Genomic DNA, 24,947 nt, shown 5'->3' with positions numbered 1-24,947 from the left:
CCATATATACAACGATCATATAGTTATATGTAAGTAACTACATTGCAGTAAATACTACAAAACACAATTGCGTATTTTGCATGTTGTAGTTTATGTTTTGTAGCATTACTGCAATGTAGTTACTTACGTATAAGTACATGGTCGTTGTATATTTCAATTCCTTTATCTTTCACTCTGGAATAAGTTGCATTTCTAATTTTCACCCCAGTTAAAGCAGTATCAAACTGGATTATCCCTGCAGTGTGGAAGCCTCAAAGTCCTAAAGTGTCACCTTTTTTACCTTTCACTTTAGAATAACTTACATTCCTAGTTGCCACCAGAGGTTTCCCCAGTGAACAAGGGATGAATAAAAGGCTCCTGGCAGATAAAGCGGTTTTAAACCGGATTATCCCCGCAGTGCAGACACAGGGATGCTCCAAAGCTCCATAGAGAATGATTGTGAAAAGAGGGGAGGGGTGAGAGCGAGGGAAAGAGGCCACGCCCCCTTAACCGCCCGGCCTTTCCTATTGGACAGAGGCGTTCTATGCATGGCCACGCCCACTCCGCCACCGAGGCTTTAAAAGGGCGGCTCCGGGCGCTCGGGCTGCAGAAGCCAAGCGGCGCTCGAGGAAGGCGCAGGGTTTGCGCTAGTGCGGCGGTTTTATTTTTGACCCGATAAGGGACCCGATCCCAGCCTTTTGGATCGGGAGTAAAGGGAAGGAGGACCCTTCTCCGTTGTTGCTCCGGAGGAAAGGCTTGCATTGGGGAATCCCTGAGCGCAGCCCCACCTTTTTGGAGGGCCCCGATCCTCCATTTACTTTCCCTTTACTCTCCGGTTGCGCCTCTCCGTTGGCCATCATGGGCAGCCATAGCTCCAAAGCCTCCAAGGGGGACGCAGTGGTCGCCTCTGCCTCCCAGGACGCCGCCAACGCCGCCGACGCCTCGCCCTCCAAGTCCAACGGCCAGGTGGGTGCCTCCGTAGAGTAGACCCATTGAACCCAATGGATTTACTCGCGGTGTAAGGAACAATTCAAAGGTCCGGGAGGGCGTTGGATGCTTTTAGGATAACACGTGACTTTGGGAGAGGGGGGCCCGATCCTAGCAGACACATGTCTTTGGGAGGGGGGGTGAGGATGGGGGGTCCCGATCCCAAACCGAACTGAACCCATTGCAAAACTTACCTTCTGGATCCTATTATAAGTTTTGCAACCTTTAGGATCCGACCCGATTATTTTGTTTGTCTCTGAGGATTCTCACGTTCGGGCTAGACACGCGTGTCGGCCCCATAAGAGCCTAGTGGGAGGAACAAAAGGGGTGGGGGCTCCATCAAACCTGGGGGGGGGGGAATGGAGGTTCCTAAGTTTTTAATTTGGGGTGGTTTTATAACCCGCGTCTCGTGTGAATGCGCTCCCTGGCGGCGCTGACGCGTGTCTTCTCCCTGCAAGACGGCGTGGTCCGCCTTTGTTCGCCTTTGGCTCCTGGAGGAAAAGAAGAGGCAGCGAGACGCACCGCCCCCCGAAGCCCCCTCCTCCTTTTCTCCTCCTCCTCCCTCCATCCTTTGCTCCAGAACAAAGGGACGATCCCGAGGCAGACCAAACCCGTGCAGACGGCAGACCCTCCCTTGCACCCCTGGACCCCTCCTTTCCAAAAATAGGGGGCACTTCCCACCCATTTGGCGACCCCAGACCCTTCCAGAGCTGCAGGAACGTGTGAATGGGCTCTTAAGCCCAAACCGTGTCTTTTTTTGGAAGGGCTGGACCCCAGTTTGTCTCCTTTCCAAAGAAAAGAGGGGATCACCCCCCATTTTGGGACCCCAGACCCTTCCAAACCTGCCCAAATTGATGCAGGAACGTGTGAACGGACTCCTAACCAAACCCGTGTCTTTTTTTAAGGTGGGGTGGACTGCTATCTTCTTTCCAAAAGAAAGGGGATTTCCCACCCATTTTGGGACTCCAGACCCTTCTGAAACCTAGATAAATGCAGGAACGTGTGAACAGGCTCTCTGCGAAACCCGTGTCTAGCATGGGCTGAAATGGGGTTGGGTGGAATGCACTGCTGTTTTTGCACACGCAGAAAAACACACGGGTTCGCAAAAGAGTTGGGGGGGGTCAAAATCCGTGCAACCCGTAAGAGACAGGGGTTGCATTGCCCAGAAAAAGAGCCCAATGCAGAACCCACAGACACAAAATACTCCAACCTTTTTGCAATCCTAATGGTGACAGAAGTGGGAAAGTGTGTGTGTGTGTGTGTGTGTACACACACACACATATTATAAGGAGGGGAGGGAGATGGCGGTGCATCCCCCATATATTTGCAATCCTTTCTTTTTGCAATGCAATCCCTCTCCCATTCATTTCTCTCATATATGTGTGTGTGTGTGTGTGTGTGAGTGAGGGATTGCATTGCAGAAAAAAGCCCACTGCAGGGGGAAACCCTACACACACACACACTAAACATTCCAACCTTTTTGCAGTGGCAGAAGTGGGATATATATACATATACATATTTATATGTATTTTCCATTTCTGCCACCATTAGGATTGCAAAAAGGTTGGAATGGTTTTTTTTGGGGGGGGCATTCTGCATTGGACCTTATTTGCAGTGCAGCCCCCCTCTCTCTTCCCCTTCCCTCGTGTGTTGCCTGGGGGACCCCTGACTCCCAGCTTTTGGGGTCCCCCCCCCAAATCCTTGCCTGGCTGGCCCCTTCCTTCCCTGCCTTGTTGGCCCAAAGGAGAGAAAATGGGGCTGTCGGGGTGCTGGCGCCCCCTTGTGCCCAGCGGAGGGAGTGCCCTTCCCTCGCCTTGTTTGGGGGGGAAGATGGAGGAGCAGGAGACCTATTTAGAGAGAGAGGGTGGCTTGAGCCTTGGACCACGGTTCTGGAGACTTGGGTCCGAATCCTCTTCGCTCGGCCATGGAAACCCACTGGGTGGGCAAGTCACGCTCTTTCAGCCTCGGAGGGCGACCATGGCAAGCCTCCTTGCCAAGGGGACCCTATGAAAGGGTCAGCCTTAAGTCAGAAACGCCAAAATAATGGCTGCGGATGGTGCCAGTCAGGTGTGTCTCAGACCCGGGAGAATTCAACTTCGCTACCAGAAACTAAAAAGCAATCAGAGGGATCCGTATTCTGGTAACAACTGTGGCTAGACCAGTGGGAAAAGGCACAGAATTCCCTGCAGGACAAGTTTTGAAAGCTTACGGGGGAATTTCCCACCTTTGGAGCTGGCCTGGTAAGAGGCGTTACCATAATAGGGACTTCGGAATTTGTCTTACGGTTAACAAGGTGGTTCTGGGTTTGTAAAAAGGGGAAGAAATGGGTTGTGGTGGTTGTTCCTAACCACTATTTAAATACTAGTTAGATCTTGTTTAGATCTACAACAGTGATGACCTCCTTTTTACCCTTTTAGATTAGCTTTTTAGATTCAGATTAGCTTTTTTAGGTCTGCAATAATGCCAAGTGGCATACCCCAGTAAAGCATGAATACACACAGACACACATCACAGTAAATATATTTAAGCATGAAGTAAGTCCCAAGAGGAATAGGTGCATTGCATCACCTGTTGAGTCACAACAGTGAACTCAGTGGGTCTACTCAAGTTGGAACTGACCCATAGAATTTGGGGTGTGCCATTCATATAGTCCATGGAATAGATTTTGGGGTGGACAGATCACTTGACTCCCTGAATGTGTTCTGGCACGTGTTGAAACCTTTACTGGTGAGACGATACCAGAATTGTGCTTGAAATCACACAAACGCGCCATAGCCAAACCGAACACGTGCCACACTTGGATGGAAAGGGCTGTAACTATTTCTCACTATGCTTGCAAACAGCTTTTTCTTGTTGTAAATGCTGTGGCTTGAAATAGGTTTTTTATGGTGTCAATCGTCTAATTCTGTTTCAGCGTTGCCCTTTTGTGTGTTTTACCTGTTGTTTAGCTGTATATGTATGTATTGGTTTGGGAGGGAAGGCAGGTGGTTATTCTGCCTTCTCCCTCAAATTGGGAGTCACGGCAGTGTACAAATTTAAAACAAGGGAATGCGGACCAAGCTGGAGTGTGTCCAAGCCCTATGAGGGGCTTAGGGAACTGGGGATGTTTAGCCTGGAGAAGAGAAGGTTAAGGGATGAAATGAGAGCCATGTTGAAATACTAGAAGGGATCCCCTATTGAGGATGGAGCAAGCCAGAGACCCCGGAGCAATGGGCTCCAACTATAGGAGAAGAAATTCCACCTAAAGGTTAGGAAGGACGTCCTGACAGTAGGAGCTGTTGGATGGTGGAGTCTCTTTTGGAAGCCATCGTTTGAGGTGCTTTGATGGTGTCTTCCTGCATGGCAGAAGGGGGCTGGATTGGATGACCCTTGGGGTCTCTACCAACTCCAGGCATCTATACTAAGGTGGGCATCACTGTGGCCAGTTCAAGTGTCTCCAGGAAAGATGATGAAGATAACCAGCAACGGCCACCAATCCTGTATCTTGGTCCCCCTTGTGTCACTTTACACATAGTAGAGGTGCTACAAAAACCTAGTGAATTGCAGAGATGCGTATCAAGACACCAGCAAGAGTGTCCCAATGCACATTAGCACTTTGTAGCTGGTGGCCCAAGGTGCATCAGGTGTGCACATCAGTGCCTGATAACACAATTACTTGGCTGGCTCCCCTAATATCATGGCAATCCTTTCCTGAATACAGATGTCGTGAGATTGCCTGATTTCTTGCAGATGTAAGTCCTAGTCCATAAGAAAGATAGTAATGGTGAGGTGTTGTCTCTCTTTCCCCTCCAGGAAAATGGCCACGTAAAGATCAACGGGGACGTATCGCCCAAAGCAGATGGCGAAGCCACTCCGCTTAACGGGAACGGATCCGCAGAACCGGTCAAGGAGGAAGCCAAGGGGGAGGCCGGCAGCGGGGACGCCATTGAGCCGGCCCCAGTGGCCGAAGGCGGAGAGGCCAAGGCGGACGGCTCGGCAGGTGCCGCAGCCTCCAAAGAAACTCCGAAGAAGAAGAAGAAGTTCTCTTTCAAGAAGTCCTTCAAACTGAGCGGGATCTCCTTCCGGAAGGCCAAGAAGGAGTCGGGAGACGCATCGGCCGTCTCCTCTCCCAGCGAGGAGCAAGGCAAAGCGGAGGCCAAGGGAGAGGAGAACCCGGCTTGCGCCGCGACAAGTGAGGCGGAACAGGCTGCGAAAGAGGAGGCTGCCCCAGAGGAGAAGGTGGCCGCCCCTGCCGAAGCATCGGCCCCGGAGGAGCCACAGGAGGAGCCGGCCCAGCGGGAAGGAGCGAGCGAAGCACCCGTAGAGGAGGAGGAGAAGCAACAGGCGCCAGCGTCTCCTCCCAGCGAGAGCCAGGAGGACACAAAACCGGTGGAGGTGGAAGCCAGCGCTGCGCCTGCGGAGCAAAAGGAAGAGTAGAGCCGACCCAGCATCCACCTAACTTAAGAGAAAACGGGGGGAAAGGACTTTCTTTGTTTTGGTGCCATCCTTCTCATCCCAGTTGACCCAATGGGACTGCTGCCTTGTTCATAGATCCACACGCCGCAATGCCACAGAGCACGAGTCTCTTCTTCGAACTGATGGGCTTTCCCCCCCTCCTCACTCCCGATGGTTTCCTTTTCTCATCTGACACCGTTAAACAAAAAAATAAAGTGTGAAATGCCCCCCACCACCATCATCATCACCACCGCCACCCCTTGGATAATACTTGGTACCCTGTTCCGCCTCCACTGGTATCACTCAGGAGTCTGCCTTCTTTGGAAAAACAGAAAAAATATCTTCTTTAAAACTCTTTAAACGGAAGGATAACTTTGTTCCTGGACAGAAACTGGAACACTGCTCAGTTTCGTGAGACTCCCAAATAAATATTAACCGCCAAGTGAAGTTTTGGCCTCTCTGGTCTTTGGTTTCTACTAATCCTCAAAGCAGCTTCTTCTTCTTCTTCTTCTTCTTTTCTGTTGTTGTTGTTCTGTTTTTTGTTTTGTTTTTTTAAAGAGAAAAAAAAAGTCCAATAAACCAGCAACTTTATCTGTTCTTCAGAACGGAGGATCTTCTTCTTGATCTCTCGGTTTACATTCCTGGTTCTGACTTCATTTAAGAGTATTTTGTGCTTTTTTATAGAAACCAACAGTTTAAAACAAAAAGCTAATCTGGTTAGTTTTTTATAATGTCTTGCTCTTTGGCTTTAAAACCATAAAGCTTGTAAGTCCACTGTGTTTAATTTCGACTTCAGAGGGAGATCTTCTTTGGATTTATTTTGGGGAAGGGGGGGCTGGGACACAGAGGGAGGGGGCGAGGGAGGGAGGGGAGAGTGGGGGCTGTATGATGTGACTTGGATTTTTTTTGTTTTGTTTCGTTTCCTTGTCTTTGTAAATAATTTTTTAATGACCCAACTTCTGATCTGCAATTTTCTAACTCCTAAAATAATAATAAAAACAAAAGTTGTATGGGTCTTATTGTAACATTTGAAAGGAATAAATGGTGACCCCCTTTACGGACGAGGCGTGGGTTCTTCTTAACCAAGGGAACACGCACCTTTTACGCCAACTTGAGTTTGGGTGGGCGAGGAAGGAAGGGAGGACTGAAATCCTAAATAGCTTTCTTCAACATGGTCAGGAAGAAGGATAGGATTGCATGACCTTCCGGATGTTATCGCGACTGCAACTCCCAGCAGCCTTAGCCAGCATATCCAATGGTGGTGGATATTACTTGCTAATTAGCTTACTTGCTGTTCACTGCTATGATCTTTGGAATAGCGGTATATAAATAAAACAAATTAATTAATTAAAAATTAATTAATTATTGGAAGCTGCAGTTCAGCATCTGGAAAGCTGCATGATCCTCTCTTGCTCTAGGCTTAGCACAATGGTGAGTGGTATTCTGTACCCGTTCTTGTTGTATTCACTGATGTTAAGCCCTGAGCAGTTAATCCATGCCTTGGTTCTGGATGCGAAACCTTGTAGCTGCTCAGAAAAGTGCCAACAGATTGGGTTCCAGGGTGGGGCAGGGGTGCAGACTGTCTGCCTGATGCGTAAAGCAGCCATGGATGGGTTGTAGCGATTGCAGAAAGAGGGATATATTGAGCTTTGTTTGCCCAAGTTGGCAGACAATACCCATGCCATGTTTTGAGCCTGCCTTGAACCCTATTGAAGGTGACCTTCCACATTCACAATTAACTGGGTCCTTTCTGTGCATGTACAAGTGTGGGTTTTTCCCTCCATTGCATTGCATTGATAGGTTAGGGAAACAAGCTGCGCCTTCCAACTACCTTGCCATAGCAATGAGCCTGGAACCAGAATCCAGATATGCATGCAAAAATCTGCTCCTGTTTCTTCCTCCTCCACTGCAAATAGCTGTAGTATCAAGCTTAAATGTTTGCAAATCCTGGCCACTCCTTGGGTGAGGTCAGTCTTGATCAAACAGTCCCTACATTTGACTTTGGGTTGGAGTCCTGAGACAGAATGCAAATTGTTTTTGGTTTTGATGATCCCGTGTTTTGGGATTTCTTGTTGGCACAGGTGTGTGCTTTGTGGAAAAGCCCCAGTCTTGAATGGGCAAGAGAGCAATGTGCATCTGGGAGCGGGATGCTTGTCCGTGATGGACTTGCTCTGCAAGCAAGCATCTTCCATGTTGTGTCGCCTGCGTCTGGCAGCCATTTTAAGTCTTCCAAGATAAGCAGGCACAGAGATGCCTCTCAATGGCCATGATAGGACTAGGAAGAGATGCTATTACTGTGGTTTAAGATGGAGGCTTAAAATGGGAAGGGGCTTCCCAACCAAGCCTATTAATTTGGAAATCTATTTTGCTCAAAATAATAAAATAGTATTGAATCTGGATTCCCAAGAGCAGAGGTTGAAGGTGGCGATTACAAAAAGAGCCTATCTCTAAATTTGACACTTGGCTTTGCAAGCCCTATGACCAATAAGCTGGAGTAAGATTTTATTCACGATGTATACTGAAATACATCTTTCTGAAACAATACAGGGGATCGTGCTTGTTCTGGAAGGGGAGTTAGAAAAATAAGCCTCTTCAAGCACTTCCCGTAAGTAGGTTGTGTTGGATTAAGTGGACTCTTACTTGTAGGGAATGACCGGGAGAAATCCGTTGCATATTTCCCTTTTTCCAATTCGCTTGTGCGTCTTTCCCTGGGGATAGTTTCTTTTGTCCAGGGCTGTGGAGTTGCGGCGGCGAACCTTCGACTCTTCTCTTTTGCTACTGTCCAAACCAGATGGTTTCATAAATGGCAAGTGTATAGTAATTAGTAAAATAACAACAATACTGTAGTAAAACGGTAGTACAAGGCATGACATCACCTTGTGAATCCTAAGGCGACTTAGATGGGCAGAACATAAAATACACTCATTTGATTAAAATTTTTGAACAAAGCAAACTTTCCTAAATGCCTCCGAAAGTCAATATGCAACCAGGCATTTTAGTATTAACATGGTTTTTGTTTTGAAATCAGGATTGGAACTGTTTTACTTAATGGCTTCCAATTCCAACTCTGTGGCCCTTTTGTCCCTGTGGTCTAGGTAACCATTTGCCCAGGCTGCTTGGGGCTGAAGGGGAGTGTAGTCCACCACTCTCTGCATCTGGAGAGCTGCTGATTCCTCAACTATGCCATCGAACGCTATGTACTCTTCCACTCCTCGCCACCAAAGCTTAAAGTAAGTTTGTGAGGTAGTTTAGGGCAAGAAAAGTGAGCTGGCATCACTTCATAACCTCCTCCAGAGATAAGGAAAGGATCTGTGAATCAGAGCATGATCTGGTAGAAGGACTGCTGTGATAACACCTCTGCTGTAATTGCATACTTTAGATTATACCTTTTAGGTTGGGCGGGCAAGGCAATCTTTTTGGGCTGTTGCTGTTCTTTCTCACCTAAATATTTTGATGAGCAGTTGCTCCCCATTCAAAGTAATGTGTCATGCTCTCTTCCGCACAGACTGTTACCTTTGCTTCTAGGATTAAGAGTTTTTTGGGCTTTAAGAAAATTAATAATGGAGTTTGTTCTTGCGGCTTGACTGTTCACGCTTGGGTTTTGAACAGAATAAATGTCCATTTTGATTTTCTAGCCAGAGGCCCCATCTGTACATTTCAGCATGTCTTGGTGTGGCTTTAGGTTTAGAATAGGCTAAACCTGCATTTCAGTACCTCTTCATGAAGTCCACTTTGAAGGCTCCCATTATCTGTGTATCTACACTATAGAGTTACAGCAGTTTGATATCACTTTAAGTGTCACAGTTCCATCTTTCAGGCTCTTTGGATGGTATTTGCACTGTCCAGAACAATAGCACAAGAGATGCCTTGAAAATGCCCCCACCAAGCTACAAATCCCAGGATCCCACAGGATACAGCCCATGATGTTTAAAAGTGGGATTGAATTGGTTAAATGGTGTAATATAGATCCCTGCTGCTTACGATGCTTCTAGCATTCATAATCTCTGTTGAGGATTGGATTGGATGGCCCTGGTGGGTCTCTATAATCTACTGTTTACTTCTGAAAAACCATTTTTGCATTTAACAGATGCGTAGGTGGCTTTGTTAATTCTGCTTTGGCCTTGGTTACCTACCAAAAACAGTAGCAATGCCCTTGTCCTTGTGGGGATGATAATACGTTCCCTGGCGCTGAGAGAATAGGCAAATACCCATGGCAAATATTTGTTCATGCAGAACAATCTCCCAGGGAATAAGACGGAACAAATGATGGCAAAAAGTGACCTATTGTGGCTCCAGTTTGGCAAAATGAGGGGATGGGGTACAGCACTGGGGTTACAGCTGAATATTAAGAAAAGCAATAATGACGGCAACAAGATTTCCTTACTTTGGCTCAGTCAAAATGAAGACTTAAGGAAGAGATCAGGAAAAGACTAGCATTTAGGAGGGCAACTATGAAGGAACTAGGTAAGAACTTCATGATTAAAGATACGTCATTGACTATTACGGTCAAAATCATCCCCACCCCAATATTTCCAGTTTCTATGTAGGTAGTGAACGCTGGAAAATGAAGAAGCTTCACGGGAAGAGAATCAAATTGAAGTGTAATGGAGAAGAGTTCAGTGGATGTTGCCAAAAAGACAAATCGATGGGTCTGAGCACAATTTCTCCATGGGAGCCAAAATGACCAAACTGAAGCTGCTGTACTTTGGGTATACCAGGAGTTGTGGACTCAAAGATGATGCCCAGTAAAGCTGAAAGCAGAAGAGAAAGAGGAATACCATGCTACAGGTGTGTTGACTGAAGCAAGGAAGCCATAGCTGCCCTGGATCTGGAAGACCTGAGCAGGGCTGTGGGTCAAAGTCAGCTGAACAGCAAATAACAGCAATAGCATTGGAGGATGGATTTCAATCCAAAGTACATCCAGCACAGATGATCTCCTCGCCATCCCTTCTACATTACCCAAGAAAGAATAAACCATGTTTACTGGACTCTTTCCTGTTCAAGAAGTGCAGAAGTGGCAGCAACTACTGAAAGGGCCCATCAATGTACACCAGGAAAAGACCAAATGTATTGCAGCTAATCTCATTTTCAATGGGTTGCAGGGACCCCTTGCACTATTTAACAGCGACAACACCACTTTATGAAAATCAGTAGATTCCTGTCCACTTTTAGTTTTTTCCAGGGAGGGTTGCAATTTGTGGCCCCTGAGGCAGGAAAAAAAATGTCTTCCTTAGCATAGTTTTTGGCCCATCCCTGGGTTTCTGGCAGAGAAATGCTGCATATAAACTTTTCTTTAATCTCAAAAGGGCAGGAAGAAGGTCAATCAAAAAGAAAAGGGACAATGTTCCAAGGATGACTTTCCAGCTGAGGAAAAAGAAGCAGCTCCCAATTTGGTGCCTATAAGAGTGTATCTTAAATCATTGCTAAGCTGCATGATAGATTGCTGAAAGATTTGTTGTCGTGTGCCTTCAAGTTGTTTCCAACTTATGGCAACCTTATCATGGGGTTTTCTTGGCAAGATTTGTTCAGAAGAGGTTTACCATTTCAGTATTTCTTGGTGTGGCTTTAGGTTTAGGCTGTAGGTGGGTTTTATGGCTGAGCGGGGATTTGAACCCTGGTCTCCAGGGTCATAGTCCAACACTCAAAACCACTACGCCAAGGGGAACATAACCCCAGCAGAAGCAAAGAGGGAAAAGGGCATTCTTTTCTATTATGGAAACATCTACATTCAACAAGTAGGCGCAGGAGAACCTGCAGAACAAGTATGGCAGGAGCTGTACTTTTGCAGATTGTTAGTTTTGTGGAACATTTAGCCTGTCAAAGAGCAAACTGCAAATCCCAGGATCCCACAGCACTGAGCCATGTCAGTTCAAAGTGGTGTCAACCTGCATTATTTCTGAAGCGTGGATGTAACCTAAGGCAGAAGCTGCACTTTTTGAGTCTGAGTCCAGAAACAGATTGGGAGCTGTTAAGATTGGTAGACACTTTGCATGCATCCAGATGTAGCTAGTGGCTGTTTCTTGTACTACCTGCCATCTGAACGCTGCAGGCTTTTTCATTTACTCAGGTTGCTGGTCAGCTGCTGTGGAAAGATATCTCTCATTAGGTATGTTGCACATTTATTATCGTTTCTTTCAAACTGTTTTAACCTGTCCTGTGAGCTGCCTTCGATCTCAAATTGAGAGAAAGGGAGGGATATTAAAATACATCCGCCCCTCTGTTTTCATGGTTGAGACCCATGGTTTTGATTATTTGTGGAGGGGCGGCCTCCATTAAAGTTAATGGCACACGCAGCCATTCAAGCCTATGGGGTTTGAATATCTGCGGATTTCTAAATTTGCAAGGGGATCCGGAATGGATCCCCTATGAATTCAGAGGGAGGACTGTACCCCTCTTTTTTCTCCTTTGCAGCTAAGGGAATAGTTCCCTGGCTTAGGACCTGATCCGAGGCCAGCGCTATCCTTGTTTTACATCATCCTCTGTAAAACTTCTACATTAGCAACACATCTAAAGTGTGCAAACCGTAAAATAATGCATCGTCCCAAACAGAGAAACAGACCAGTTTTATTACAAAGGTTTTTTCTTTCCAAAAAAATGAAAATAAAAGTTCTTTCTTTTTGTGTTGTTGTTTTTTTAAAAAACCACAATATATATATCTTCCCTGTCCCGCCCCCAAAACACACAAATACAATGATCTTTCATTTCACCAATACAAGTATCAAAGAGCAGGAAGAGCTGCGTGGAACTTGCATCTGAGAGACTACAAAACAGCTAAACCAGAGACTTAAAAAAATAAAAACCTTTCACCTCCCTTCCCCTCAAATCCCCATATATCCCCAAAAGCCCCACCCAGAGTGACATGGCTATCTTATCAGCATTGCTGGCTCTAAAACCCAATATTCCACCACCTTGCCCTTTTGGAAAACCCCACCCTGCGTTGTTGAAACCATCACCTGGACCCTGGGTGAAACGCCACGTAACTTGGCATTACTGTGAAGAGGTCCTGTTGGAAAAGGTGAAATGCCATCCCTTGGCAGTTACTGACTACATGTAGGCCGGATTAAAAAGCGTGAACTGCATGAGTGGCATTCAGACACAATAAAACTGGATGGATTCACATTAGCTTCTGTGAAGGAAAAAAAAAGGGGGCCAGTTCTTTCCCAGAATTTAGAGCTGCGATTCCCACACTTTGGCCTTCCAGATGTTTTGGACTTCAGCTCCCATAGTCCCAGAACATTGACCAAAATGGATGAGGCTTCTGGGAGTTGAAGCCCAAAACACCTGGAAGACCAGAGTCTGGGAATCAGAGGGAAGCAGTTGCAGGAGGCTTCATGTTTAAGAGCACTCCTGCCTACCTTTATTCTTCATCCCAGGTCCTTTTCACATTATAGTTATAGTACTCTGATCCCACTTTAATTGCCATGGCTGCTTTCTATAGGATCCTGGGATCTATAGGTTGGTGAGGCACTAGAGCTCCCTGGCTGAGAGGTCAGTCTCGCACACAAGTACAAATCCCAGATTCTCATAGGATGGGGCCATGTAAAGAAGTGGCCTCCATGTGCTGTAACTGTAGTGGGATGCCAACAAGCCACAACTCATGCTTACCGTGAACAGGGTGAATTCTTTCATGGGTTCGAGTTGCAATTCCTCCCCTACCCCACCCCACCACTTTCCCCAAAAGATTTATGGCTGTATCCATACCTCAAAAAAAAAGAAAAGACTACTTAAGGAAAAATAAGTCAAAAGCCTTCCCCCGGGGCGAACAGTTTCCCAAGGGATGCCGTTCTTTGAAAAGAAAGGGGAAGTGCAAGAGAGAAGGAGAGATTTTAAAATTAAAAGATTTAAAAATGTACGAACACGTCCCCAACGAGGCAGCAGCAGCAGCAGGAGAAAAGGGACGCCTCTCGAATAACACCGGATAGTTCCCTGGGGCCAAGCTGGGCTTTGGCCTGAGCAGAATCGTCCTCACCGCTCGCCCAAGAGGAGGACAACAAGGAACTCCATCTGGACCTCTTGTCTCCAATATATTTATATAGAAATATCTACAGAAAAGTATAAAATCCAAATCTTGTGAAACAGGAGGGTACCAGAGAGAGCAAAGTGAGGAAGTGGGAGTGAGGGGAGGGCTGAGGAGTTACCCGGCTACCAGCTTCTTAGGTCGATTTCGTTTCCTCCTTTATGCTGTTGGGAGAGACAGAGGTGGCGCGTTAACAGGTTTCGCTGGGATAAGCAAGAAAAGCAGTAAATGCTCCAAATGAACAAGCCATACTATTTACTTAATTTATATCCCACCTTTTGTGCAAAACAGCCATTCCCAGGAGTAGCAATTGACCTTTTAAACAAGTTGCAGGCCCTTGTTATCTTTGCAATATTAAACACTGCAAGTGGAGCTCTTCCACCTTCAACCTTTCCCCCCCCCCCTCTCCCTTTCCCTTCTTTTTGGAGAGGGTTGGCCCCAGCAGTCCTAACATGGGAAACTAGCTCCAAAAGCCTTCCTTGTTATAGAGCGAAGTGATGAGCCAAGGGCACATCATGGGGCAAATATCATAGATAGCAATCAGCTTAAGAAAAAGATCACTCACCTTTTGGGCTCCACTGGTTCTTCTTTTGCTTTATCTTCTTCTTTTACTTCTGGAAGAGATCACACACAATAAAGTGTCTCCCCATTAGAAATTTAGCTGCAGAAAGATCATCTGGAGATGAGCTTTCTGTTACTGTTTTGTGCCTTCAAGTAGTTTCCTACTTATGGAGACCATAAGGCAAACCTATCACAGGGTTTTCTGAGGCTGAAAGTGTGTGACTTGCTGCCCAAGATCATCCATTGAGTTTCTAATGTTCAATCCGCTACACCACACTGGCTCATACCCTGGCTTTTAACACACTTGTAATCTCCACTTGTTCTCTCTAAGTTTGCCCTGTTGCTTCTTGTTATGCCCATCTTCCTTCTCAGCTAGCACTCAAGGCTGTATCCACGCTGAGAAGCTACAGATGGTAGAATTTAGTTTCACCAAAATTTAAGCTTTTAATTAAAAAGAGAGAGAACTTTCTAGTCTTTCTGGGTATGGAGACACACTTAAAAATGTGAGCACAAGTCCTGATGAAATCTCAAAAGTCAGAGAGGTGACTGGCAACTTCCAGTGCCTGGGAACGAATGTACCACATTTCTACTTATCTGTTCCCCAAAGCTAGCAAAATTGTGCAAACTGGTTGAGATAGGAATATAAATTAAACAAAGCTGTGTTTTCATAATTGTTGCTGGCTAGAGAAGGACACAGTTCTTGATAAAGAATGTCAGTTCATTTGCTTTTTAAGTGCAAAGTATACACATAGCCCCACCTCAAACACAAACCTCCATTAAGGAGTCCATTAAAAAAGACAGAAAGAGAGGGAGATAAGTAAATAGCTAAATCTATTTACTTCTCCCCATCTCTTTCTGTCTCTTTTTTAATACGCATATTCAAAGGTTTGGAGCTGGTGAACTTAGGAATAAGGACTTTGCAAAATAAGAAGAGTGTAATTGGCAATTTGTTCTGGGTTTTCTCCCACCTTTCTTCTCCTCCTCCTTCTCCTCTTCTTCTGTTTTTGCCCTCTTTGCCTTCTTGAAATTGGCAACGTTTTTGCGGCCACCTTCCCCTTCATCCTCTGAGTCGGAGAATTCCTCATCGCACGCTATCCTCTTATCTGATGAGCGGACTAAGGAGGGGAGGAAAAAAGAAAGGGGTATCAGATTTGGCTTATGCTCCTCCCAAGGAGCAGGCATCTATTCTGAGGCTAGCACTGGTCACAGTTATGTGGATCCCCATGTTGCACAAAATCTTTGTGGTCCTCACTGGAAATTCGTTTATCAGGATCTTCCTCATCTTCATCAGCACTGTCTTCTGGCACAGCATCCTCTGGGATAGGCTGCATCTGGACTCCGGGAGCATGAGGAAGCATTCGGAGATTCTCAAAGAGACGCTGCCTAAAGCAAAGAAGCCACAGAGGCATCAGCCCAGAGCAGCCCAAAAGGCACAGGGACAGACAAACAGATGAGAAAAGGGACCAACCTCACTCAAAAGCAGCAAGACTTACTTAATCTTCTCCAGATACTCATTGGTGTTTTGGTTAGTCATGTTGGAGGGGCTGATGTGGAGCTTGAAGTCCGGGCCAAAGTATTCAAAGTAATCGTTGTAAGGAAGCTCTGCAAAATAATATTTTTTTTAATATTTAAAAGCGGACAGATAATATTTGATTATTTATTCAATTTTTACTCCGCCTTTCTTCCACCAAGGGACCTCAATTTGGCTTACCAACTTTAAAATAGAAGTTGGCTAAATATACAAGACAAAAGAAGGACCTCCGCAATCTGGGAGCAGCCGCTGAGAAGGCCGCATCTCCCTTGTTTCCACCAAAAGAGTGTGTGATGGCGGTGGAACTGAAAGCCCTGGGCCTGCTTTTGCAAAGGGGCAATTCAATTTTAAAGCAACATGAAATAAGCACTACTTTACCATTAGGGATCTCTGTGTTCAGTGCCACGGCAGTCTCATACGTCCAGCACCTGGCCACGTTGCGGATCGTGTAGCCGCCTCCTCCAAGCATTAGCATAGGCAAGTTAAAGCTTTTGATAAACTCGACACACTTGGCATGACCTGGGTTGTTGGGGAAGGACAGAGAAGACAATGAAGGAAGCAGTTGCACAATACTGGGGAGAGAGGTGGATAATGAACTGACAAAACTGGGGAGGATTGGAGGAGTTGGTTCAGAAGGCTAAGACTGTTCCAAGATAATTGTCCTGGAGAGACATTTTGGAAACATCAGTGAAAGCAGGGCTGGTTCCCGAATTATTGCACAAGACAACAAGACAAAACTCTTAAGACCCCCAAACTGGCACAGTGAGGGACTGAGGGGCACATCTTCTCATCATGTAGGGCAGCCTTGGAGGACAAAGTATCTTTGGCAGCAGTGGACCACCCCTATAAAGCCACACACCCCTGACCTACTCACTAGAAACCTCTCTTACCTTTAATGGTCAGATTAAAACAGCCCAACCTGTCCCCTGATAAGGAGTCAGAGCCACACTGCAATGCCACAGCGCTAGGCTGGAATGTCTCCATCACTTTCGACATCACCTGTTCAGGGCAAAAGCAAGAGCACACTTCAAACACTGAGCCAGGTAGCACTGCAAAAGGAATAAGGAGCACACCAGTGAGACACAGTGAAAATGGGAATTTACCGGCTTGAAAATGGCTTCGTAGGATTCATCATCAATCCCGTCCCTGAGAGGGTAGTTGACAGCATAGTACTTCCCTTTGCCTGCACCAATGTCCTACAGGAGTAAAAGGAAAGGATGCACTATGTAATCACAACCAGGGCCCCAGCATCAGCAAAGGTCTCCCTGCCCACATTGCAACATGGCTATTCTCCCTCTGCATTAATCATATAAGGCAGGCAAGTCAGGACACCAGCCTCACTGCTTTGTGCCAGAGCCTGGAATTAATGGCTTCAAAATAAGGTCAACATTCATAATATGTTACATTTCTTCAAGCGAGGGCTGTGTCTGTTTCCCCACAGTCTAACATTAACATGGAAAGTTTCAATTTTGTCATAATGACTTATTATTCCATAAATGACGGAGGCATTTTTGATAAACTTTTACTGTGTTAACTCCCCTGCAAGAAACTGACTGTTGCTGTAGTCCCATTGCCAAGAATTGGTCTTACTTGTTTCTTTCTTAATAACAGAAGCTGCACCAGATACATGGCTAACAGCATTACAGCAAGCCATCCAGAAGTGCAAATGGACTTGTAAAAAGTTGTGACCATACACCTTGCTTCCAGGGGAATTTCCAGGAGCACATTTAGCCTTGGAGAGAAACTAGATGCACCCCATATGGCTTGCACTTTAAGCGAAAAACAGGTTAGGCTTTGTAGCCACCATAGCAGATTAAACATCGGGGTGGAAGTTGCACCAGGGCATGCTGCCATAAAGTACAATGGACAAAAAGGCCTAAAAAGAACAGGCTTCACTGAAAGAGCAAGAACGATGTTAGGAGGAACCCTTAGCATCCAGAGAGGATAGTGGTGCTGGTCTCCAGGTCTGCATTCTCACCCGCAGATCTCCTGTTCCTGGGAAGTACTCGCCATACTTATGAAATGATGCCGTCATGACACGGTCTGTGGTGTAGAATGCTTCCTCCACACCATCACCATGGTGGATATCAATGTCGACATACAAGACTCTCTGGTGGTACCTGTGGTTGTAAAAGGGATGTCAGGCTGGCCCATGGAGCCCAAATATTGCTGCCTCTCACCAAGCCCACAACTAATCTGCCCACACACTTAAGAAAAAACAGAGGGCACCCTCTGGCACCTTTTCTGCTTTCAGGACTACAAGGAGATAAAGTTCATTCCATCACTATGTTCTGAAACATTTTCCCTGCAGGAAACACTCTCCATATCAAAAACCCAAGCCATGGAAACCAAGCATCTGCAAATTCCAGGGTCCACAAGCCCCAGACCAATCCTGCACATTGTCGACCCACCTGAACACAAATATCTTGGAACATTTCCCCCTTGGCTGACCCTGGTAGAAGAAGGTCAGAGGGAGCTATGCCAACCTGCCAGACTCAACATCTCTGATCCCTTTCCCATTCCCCAGAACATGTTTTGAAAAGCTTTTGCACCAGCCCTAAATGTCAAGGATCAGGACTAACTCCTGCCTGCAGGCCACAGATTATGAGAAGTATGGTAAAAAAGGCAACACACACAAACACACACAAGAAGTTATACCTAGGCAGATTTTTGCCAAAGAAGATCGTCACTTGTTATCAGCAGTACCAGGGCAGACACATATAAAGGAGTTTTGTTCCGTGCACAGGGCACAAGAGCAGCCATGTTGGAACAAACCAACCATTCCTCTAATCCGGCATCCAGCTTTCCACAGTGGTCAGCCAGCTATTTCTGGTTAGCAGGACATGAGCACAGAAGTCCTTTCCCAATGTTGTTCCTCAGAAATGACAATTCAGTAACATGTTATGTCAGCACCTGAATGCAATACAGATCCATCCTGGCTGGAAGCCAGAAGAAGAGTTATCCTCCATTAATCTAAGCCCTTAGAAAAGCCACCTAAGCCATCACTACATCTTGTGACAGAAATTTCCGTAAGTTACATGCTACATGAAGACCTCCTTCTCTCTGTCCCAGATCTTCTGAGAACATGGCTGTCCCCATGACAATATTATGAAGAAGAAAATCTTCATCTACTTTCTCCACTTTGTGCATCATTGTATAGACCTCTGATATATCTCCTCTTTATCCCCTTTATTCTACACTTAGGAAAACACAAATGATGTAACCTTTGTTGTAGGAAAGGTAACCCACTTTCCTAATCGTTTTGCTTGACTTCTTCCTACACCTTTCCTATTATATCCTCTGTGTGGCGATGAAATCGGAACGACAGAAAATAATTGTGGCAATACCTCAGATTTGTACAACAACATGATGATAGTGGGAGTCTTGTTTTCATCCCCTCCGCTAATGATCCCTACCATTGAATTCATCCCTCTCACAGCTGTCACCCGCTGAGTTGCTATTTTCTTTGAAGGATCCCTGACACAACCTGCAAATCCTGGTTAGTCACTGGCGGTTCAGATTCCTTCAGGCAGGAACCAGCAGGGAATGTGAGTGATTATTGACATTATTTGTAATAATAATAATAATTTATTTTACTTCATTCATAATCAGCACAACTTAATCCAGGAAAAGGGGGGGGGGGAGAATCTTAAATAGCTTTTAGACTTGATGAAATACAACAGCTATGAAAACTGGAGCATGGAGCATTTGTGAGTTCCAACTGGGCTGTATCAGAGACATTTCTTAAATTGAAGGGCAGTGTTGTTTTAAATTGGGGGATTTTTTTGTGGGGTGGGAAGTGATATAGCTTTAGATCTAACTCAACACAAATGGCAGCTTCACACTGGTCTTTGGCTAACTTTGTTGCATTTGGGATGAGGGAGCTGAGGCATGTGGGTGATGGTGGGTGGGAACTGGTGTGTTTTGTAGCTGCTTTAAGCTGGGGGAGGTCACCCCTCAATATACATATGTGTGTTGTTCACATAAGCAAAAACCATATCCCCAAAAATAGTAAAAGCATGCAGATATTTTTAAGGAGGTCATATTAAATGGCCAGGTCATACTTCCTCTGCCAAAGATATCTCATTTCAGAGGTCTGAGTTCTAACATACTTGAGCAACTCCAAGATGGCCAAGACAATGTCATTGACGTAACAGAAGCCCGACGCCTCTGACTTCTTGGCGTGATGCAAGCCTCCTGCCCAGTTCACTGCAATGTCTGTCTGTTGTTTGTTCAGCTTCACTGCGCTGGCTGTGGAGAGAATAGCAGACCAATGAGATTAACACTGGATTTAAGTCACAGTTATAATTCCATACTCTTTCACCTGAGAGTTAAGCATCACTGAATACAGTGAGCTTTACTTCTGAGTAAAGAAGCACAGCATTACAATATCTCAAACTGTAATTCATTCTGCCTTTATTACTTACCAACTGAGCCTCCTGTAGAAAGCTGACAAAACTCAAACAAGCCATCAAAGACGGGGCAATCCTCTCCAACATTGACTTGGAAAAGAAAGCAAAAAGAAAAGACTGACAAGACAAATATTAACTGGAAGTCATGAGCAGACTCAGCAAGACAGATATACAGTATAGAGCTCTTGAAATGGACTGCAGTCCAATTGTAACAATACTTAGGGTATGAAATCAATTTGAAGAGTGGGTGAGAGTGGCAAGGGAGAGGAGGCCTGACCAAAAAAAAGTGCCAACATCAGAACTTACATCGCTGCATCTGCTTGCTGTATTCGGACATGTTATCTGGACGGATCGAGCGTAGAAATTTGATGTAGTCATCACTGTGGTATTTGGTCATTTCCTCAGCACTAGCTTTGTAGGGTCGCTGGAATGTCAGAGAATTTAAAAAGCCCTTATTAATGCCACCAATTTTGAATACAGTTGATGATCTTCCCAGCATGTTTTCCAGGCAATATTATGACCCTGGGCAACACAGAAAGGGAGAGGCAGTGGGAGGCTCTATCTTCAACTTTTTTCATCTAATGGTATAAAGATATAGTTCTGTAAATCTGCAGGATCAGTACATAGAGAGATCTTGTAGCGCCTTTGAGACTAACTGAAAGAAAGAAGTTGGCAGCTCTACTTTCTCAGATGCATTTGGTGGAGTGGAAGCCAGGGACAGACATCAGATTGAAGACATTGGAGACATGCCTACAAATGGCCACATGAATTATGTTGAACTTACAGAAAGGAGACAACTGAGATAACTATACTGAATGAGAATAGATTTCCATCTTTTCTTCTATTTACATTTACCAATACCGGCCTTGGATTTTTGTTGTTGCTTCTCTTTATGATGTCTTCCACAAATGTAGATTTTTCAAAGAAAGATACCACTGCATTTTTAAACTTACATAGATTTCCATTTTTCTGTAAAGGCCGTAGTTCAGAAGGAGGTTATGCGTCATCCTGATCCTGTGTGGCTTCATGGGGTGGCCTTGGCCATAATAATAGTTCCCAATGTCTCCTGAGACAGGAAAAAGAAAAGACAAAGTTTACTTTATGCTGCGGGCATCTTAAACATTGCAAGAGGCAACAAGGACCAAAAAGAGAATTCCTGCAACGAATGCAGAAGGTTTCAACTTTATTTCTCTGGCACCTTTAGTTCAAATAATAAGAAAAAGACAGTGACCCCTTGATATCCGCTGGGGTTTGGTTCCAGGACCCCTTATGGATACCAAAATCCATGGGTGGTCAAGTTCATTACATACAACGGCATAGTAAAATGGTGTTCCTTATCCAAAATGGGAAAATCAAGACTTGCTTTTTGGAATTTATATATATTTAAAATATTTTCAAGTTGTGGATTGAAATTGAGGGTTGGACTACAATTCTGGATTCAAATCTGCATTCAGCCATGGAGACCCTCCCTGGGCGATCCGGGTAGAATTCAAAGATATAGCTGTGTTTGTATGTAGGCTCAGTATGTAGAGAGATCTTATAGCACCTTTGAGACTAACTGAAAGAATGAAATTGGCAGCATGGGCATTCATAGACTTTAGCCTGCTTCCTCAGATGCATTTGGTAGGTGATCCTGGTCAATTCACACACTTTTGTGAACTCTCTGGGGTCTTCTTTCTTGATCTGTCTGCTGCCCTCTCTGATTTGCCTTACCATCTCATGGGACTTTATCACACAGAGGAAATTGGAAGGTTAACCAAAGGTTAATCCGGAGTCATCCAAGGTATTTCACTCAATTTCACAAAAGATTTTCAAACAACATGCAAACGCAACTCAATCCAAACGCAATCATGAGACATCCCAGGAATAGCTGAATTCGGAACAATATCGAATTTATAAATCCTTTCCCACTGCGAATTCAGTCAATTCACATTTGCGTTAGTATGAAATGCACCTCCAATTCGACCATGGGATCCTGTCCTCCCTGCGCATGCGCAAACATGCTAATTCGAAATCAAAAAGTACATACTAATGTGATATGTTCATTCGCATTCGTGCTGCTTTCACTTTTGGATGGACGCTGTGTTCCTCTGTGCATGTGATAATCTACTTGCATTTTCGGATTGCCCCCCCTTCTTCTTCTTCTTTCAGGACGGTGATACATTCTTCCATGTGAAAAAGTCCTCACTCTCGTCAAGTAACCCTTACTACTCCCTGTACCATAAGAGTCCACACTACCAGTTTGTTCCTCCTACCGCCCCAACGCCTTCTTAAGCACTCCTTCCTCCTGGCCTCACCCTCCACCCACACATCAGGCAAAAGGTGCAGCCCTTGGTCTGCCTTCTTTCCAGGAGCCTCCCTCAGGAGGAAAAGAAACTCCACCTCAACGTTAGGAAGAACCTCTTGACAGTAAGAGCTGTTTGACAGTGGAAGATGCTGCCTCTGAGGAGCATGGAGGAGTCTCCTTCTTTGGAGGCTTTTAAACAGAGGCTGCATGCCCATCTGTCAGATGTGCTTTGATGATGTATTCCTGCACAGCAGAAGGTGGCTGGACTAGATCAGTGGTTCCCAAACCTTGGCCATCCAGGTGTTTTGGACTTCATCTCCCAGAATTCCTAACTGTTGGCCAAATTAGCACAAAATACCTGGAGGACCAAACTTTGGGGACCCTTCTCTGAAGATGCCAGCCACAGATGCTGGCGAAACATCAGGAACTAACCCTTCTAGAACATGGCCACATAGCCCAAAAAATGTTGGTTCCCAAACTTTGGTTCTCCAGGTATTTTGGACTTCCAACTCCCAGAAGCCCCAGGCAACTTGGCCAACAGCCTAGAACTCTGGGAGCTGAAGTCCAAAACATATGGAGGGCCAAAGTTTGAGAACCACTGGAGTAGCCCTTGGGGTCTCTGCCAACTCTATGAGCTTCTATGAGAGCATAAGCCAGATACCCAAATCTTTGTTTTGGTTGTTGTTTTTCTTCTTGTTGTGCTTCGAGTTGTTTCTGGCTTAGGGAGACCACTAAGGTGAGGCTATCATGGGGTTTTCTTGGCAAAGTTTCTTCAGAGAGGGTTTGCCACTGCTATCTTCTGAGAATGCATCCCCATCCCAAGTGCCTCCCTCATTCCCATGTGCCCCTCTTTATAGGCAATGGTCAGCCTCCTAGGACCACTTAGAAATCCCCTTTTAAGTCAGGAAACTTGAGGTTGGGGAGAAAAGGGGGTTGATGGTGGCCCCCTTGGTTCCTCATTCACTCAGTCCTACCTCACAGGGCTCTTGCTGGGAGGCTTGAAAACCAAGACCCTCATTCACTGGCTGCCGACCCCCCCCCCATTCTTCACTTTTCTTCTTCTCGCCCTTCCTCTTTCTCATCACCATCACCATCCTCCTCCCCCAGCCTTCCTCCCTCCCTTCAACCATCCTCAGCCTTACTCCCTGCTCACCCCACCACCTCCTCCTCTTTCTCAGAGTTGAGGTGAGCAGTCACTTCAACTAGCCTCTGAGCCTTCAGCCCTCCCCTACAATCCTTATTCTCCGCCTCCCCCCTGAGCCTTCATCCCTCCTCCTCCTCCTCCCACTTTTCATCCCTTCCTCGACCATCCTCATTCCTCCTCTTCCTTGCCTCCTTCCCTCTCCTTCCCATCCTCATCCTCCTCATCCTACCTTCACTCCTCCCCAACCATCCTCATCCTCTCCTCTCCCTCCGCCTGCCATCCTCCTCTCCCCCAGCCTTCCTCCCTGCTCGTTCTTGCCTCATCATCATCCTCACCTTCATTCCTCCTCTCATCTTCCTCCTCCTTTCCCACCTTTCACCCCTTCCCCTTCCATCCTCCTCCTCTGCCCTCCTCCTCCTCTTCATCCCCTACCATCCTTCTTCTCACCTTCCTCCTCATCCTCTCCTCCCGAGCCTTCCTCCCTACTTTTCCCACCTCATCTTCATCATCAACATCATCCTAGTGACCTCAATGACCCCCTCAAGCCTTCATCCCTTCCTCTTCCTCCCCTCCCTCCCTCCCTCCCCTCAACCCTCTTCATCTTCATTATCCCTCCTCTCTCCCTCCTCCTCCTCTCTTCTTCCCCCTCTCCTTCATCCTTCTCTATCACCCTCATCCTCTTCTTCCCTTCCTCTTCCTCCCCTGTTTTTATCCCCCTCCTACTTTCCTCCTCCTCTTCTTCTTCATACCTCCTTTTACCATCCTTTCCCTCCTCCTCTCCCCCTGAGCCTTCCTCTCTCCTCTTCATCTTCATCATCAAACTTAGTGATCTCAACGACCCCTGAGCCTCCCTCCCTCCCTCTTCTTCCTTGCCTTCCTCTTCCTCCCATGAGCCTTCATCCCTCCCCCTCCCCTCCTCCTCCTCTCCCCCAGCCTTCATCCCTGCTCCTACTTTCCTCCTTCTTTTCCTCCTCTCATCTTCATCATCATGATCAAACTCCTCGACGACCCCCTCGAGCCTCCCTCCCTCCCTCCTCTTCCTCCCCTGAGCCTTCATCCCTCCTCCTACCCGCCTCTTCCTCACCTTCCTCTTCCTCCCAGAGCCTGCCTCCCTCCCTCCTCATCCTCTCTCCTTCCTCATCCTCTCCTCCCAGCCTTCATCCCTCCTCTTACCCTCCTCTTCTTCCCAGAGCCTGCCTGCCTCCCTCCCCTCTATTCATCTTCATCATCATCATCACCAAACTTGGTGATCTCAACAAACCCCCGAGCCTTCCTTCCTCCCTCCTCTTCCTCGCCTTCCTCTTCCTCCCCTGAGCCTTCATCCCTCCTCCTATCATCCTCTCCCTCCTCCTTTCCCCCTGAGCCTTCCTCCCTGCTCTTCCTGCCTCATCATCGTCAAGCTCGGTGACTTCGGTGACCCCCTCGAGCCTTCATCCCTCCCTCCCTCCTCTTCCTCACTTTCCTCTTCCTAAAGCCATCCTCCCTCCTTCTTCCTAGCCTTCATCCCTCCTCCTCACCTTCCTCTTCCTCCCAGGGCCTCCCTCCCTCCTCATCCTCTCTTCTTCTTCCTCCTCTCCTCCCAGCCTTCATCCCTC

At 46.3% G+C, this 24,947-nt stretch overlaps 2 protein-coding genes across 2 annotated transcripts in view; one reads left to right on the top strand and one right to left on the bottom strand.

Moving 5' to 3' along the window:
- The first annotated feature begins 600 nt into the window (after positions 1-600).
- On the top strand, positions 601-6,457 carry MARCKSL1 (MARCKS like 1). Its single transcript, XM_089478728.1, has 2 exons — positions 601-945; positions 4,759-6,457. The coding sequence occupies exons 1-2, from the start codon at positions 838-840 to the stop codon at positions 5,380-5,382; spliced, it is 732 nt and encodes a 243-aa protein (XP_089334854.1). The 5' UTR covers positions 601-837; the 3' UTR covers positions 5,383-6,457.
- Positions 6,458-11,944: 5,487 nt separating this feature from the next.
- The window catches only part of HDAC1 (histone deacetylase 1), a 13,886-nt gene continuing 883 nt past the window's right edge, over positions 11,945-24,947 (bottom strand). The window contains exons 2-14 of the mRNA XM_089479442.1: positions 20,875-20,987; positions 20,228-20,345; positions 19,937-20,011; positions 19,622-19,760; positions 17,488-17,629; positions 16,613-16,705; positions 16,400-16,508; positions 15,888-16,028; positions 15,472-15,580; positions 15,231-15,361; positions 14,947-15,093; positions 13,983-14,031; positions 11,945-13,581 (exon numbers count right to left, since the gene is read on the bottom strand). Of these exons, the coding sequence (XP_089335568.1) occupies positions 13,554-13,581; positions 13,983-14,031; positions 14,947-15,093; positions 15,231-15,361; positions 15,472-15,580; positions 15,888-16,028; positions 16,400-16,508; positions 16,613-16,705; positions 17,488-17,629; positions 19,622-19,760; positions 19,937-20,011; positions 20,228-20,345; positions 20,875-20,987 (1,394 nt within the window). The 3' untranslated portion in view covers positions 11,945-13,553. The remainder of the gene's footprint in view (positions 13,582-13,982; positions 14,032-14,946; positions 15,094-15,230; positions 15,362-15,471; positions 15,581-15,887; positions 16,029-16,399; positions 16,509-16,612; positions 16,706-17,487; positions 17,630-19,621; positions 19,761-19,936; positions 20,012-20,227; positions 20,346-20,874; positions 20,988-24,947) is intronic.

The sequence above is a fragment of the Sceloporus occidentalis genome, unplaced genomic scaffold (genome assembly GCF_023333645.1).
Source record: "Sceloporus occidentalis isolate IW3139 unplaced genomic scaffold, rSceOcc1.0.p SCAF_13, whole genome shotgun sequence".
NCBI classification, from domain to species: Eukaryota; Metazoa; Chordata; class Lepidosauria; order Squamata; family Phrynosomatidae; genus Sceloporus; species Sceloporus occidentalis.
This window is presented reverse-complemented; position numbering and strand designations above follow the sequence as displayed.

Excerpts from the sequence above, each read along its gene's own strand:
- MARCKSL1 (XM_089478728.1), top strand. The coding sequence starts at position 838 with ATGGGCAGCCATAGCTCCAAAGCCTCCAAGGGGGACGCAGTGGTCGCC. Across the intron at positions 946-4,758 it reads CCTCCAAGTCCAACGGCCAG|GAAAATGGCCACGTAAAGAT; the intron begins GTGGGTGCCTCC and ends TTTCCCCTCCAG.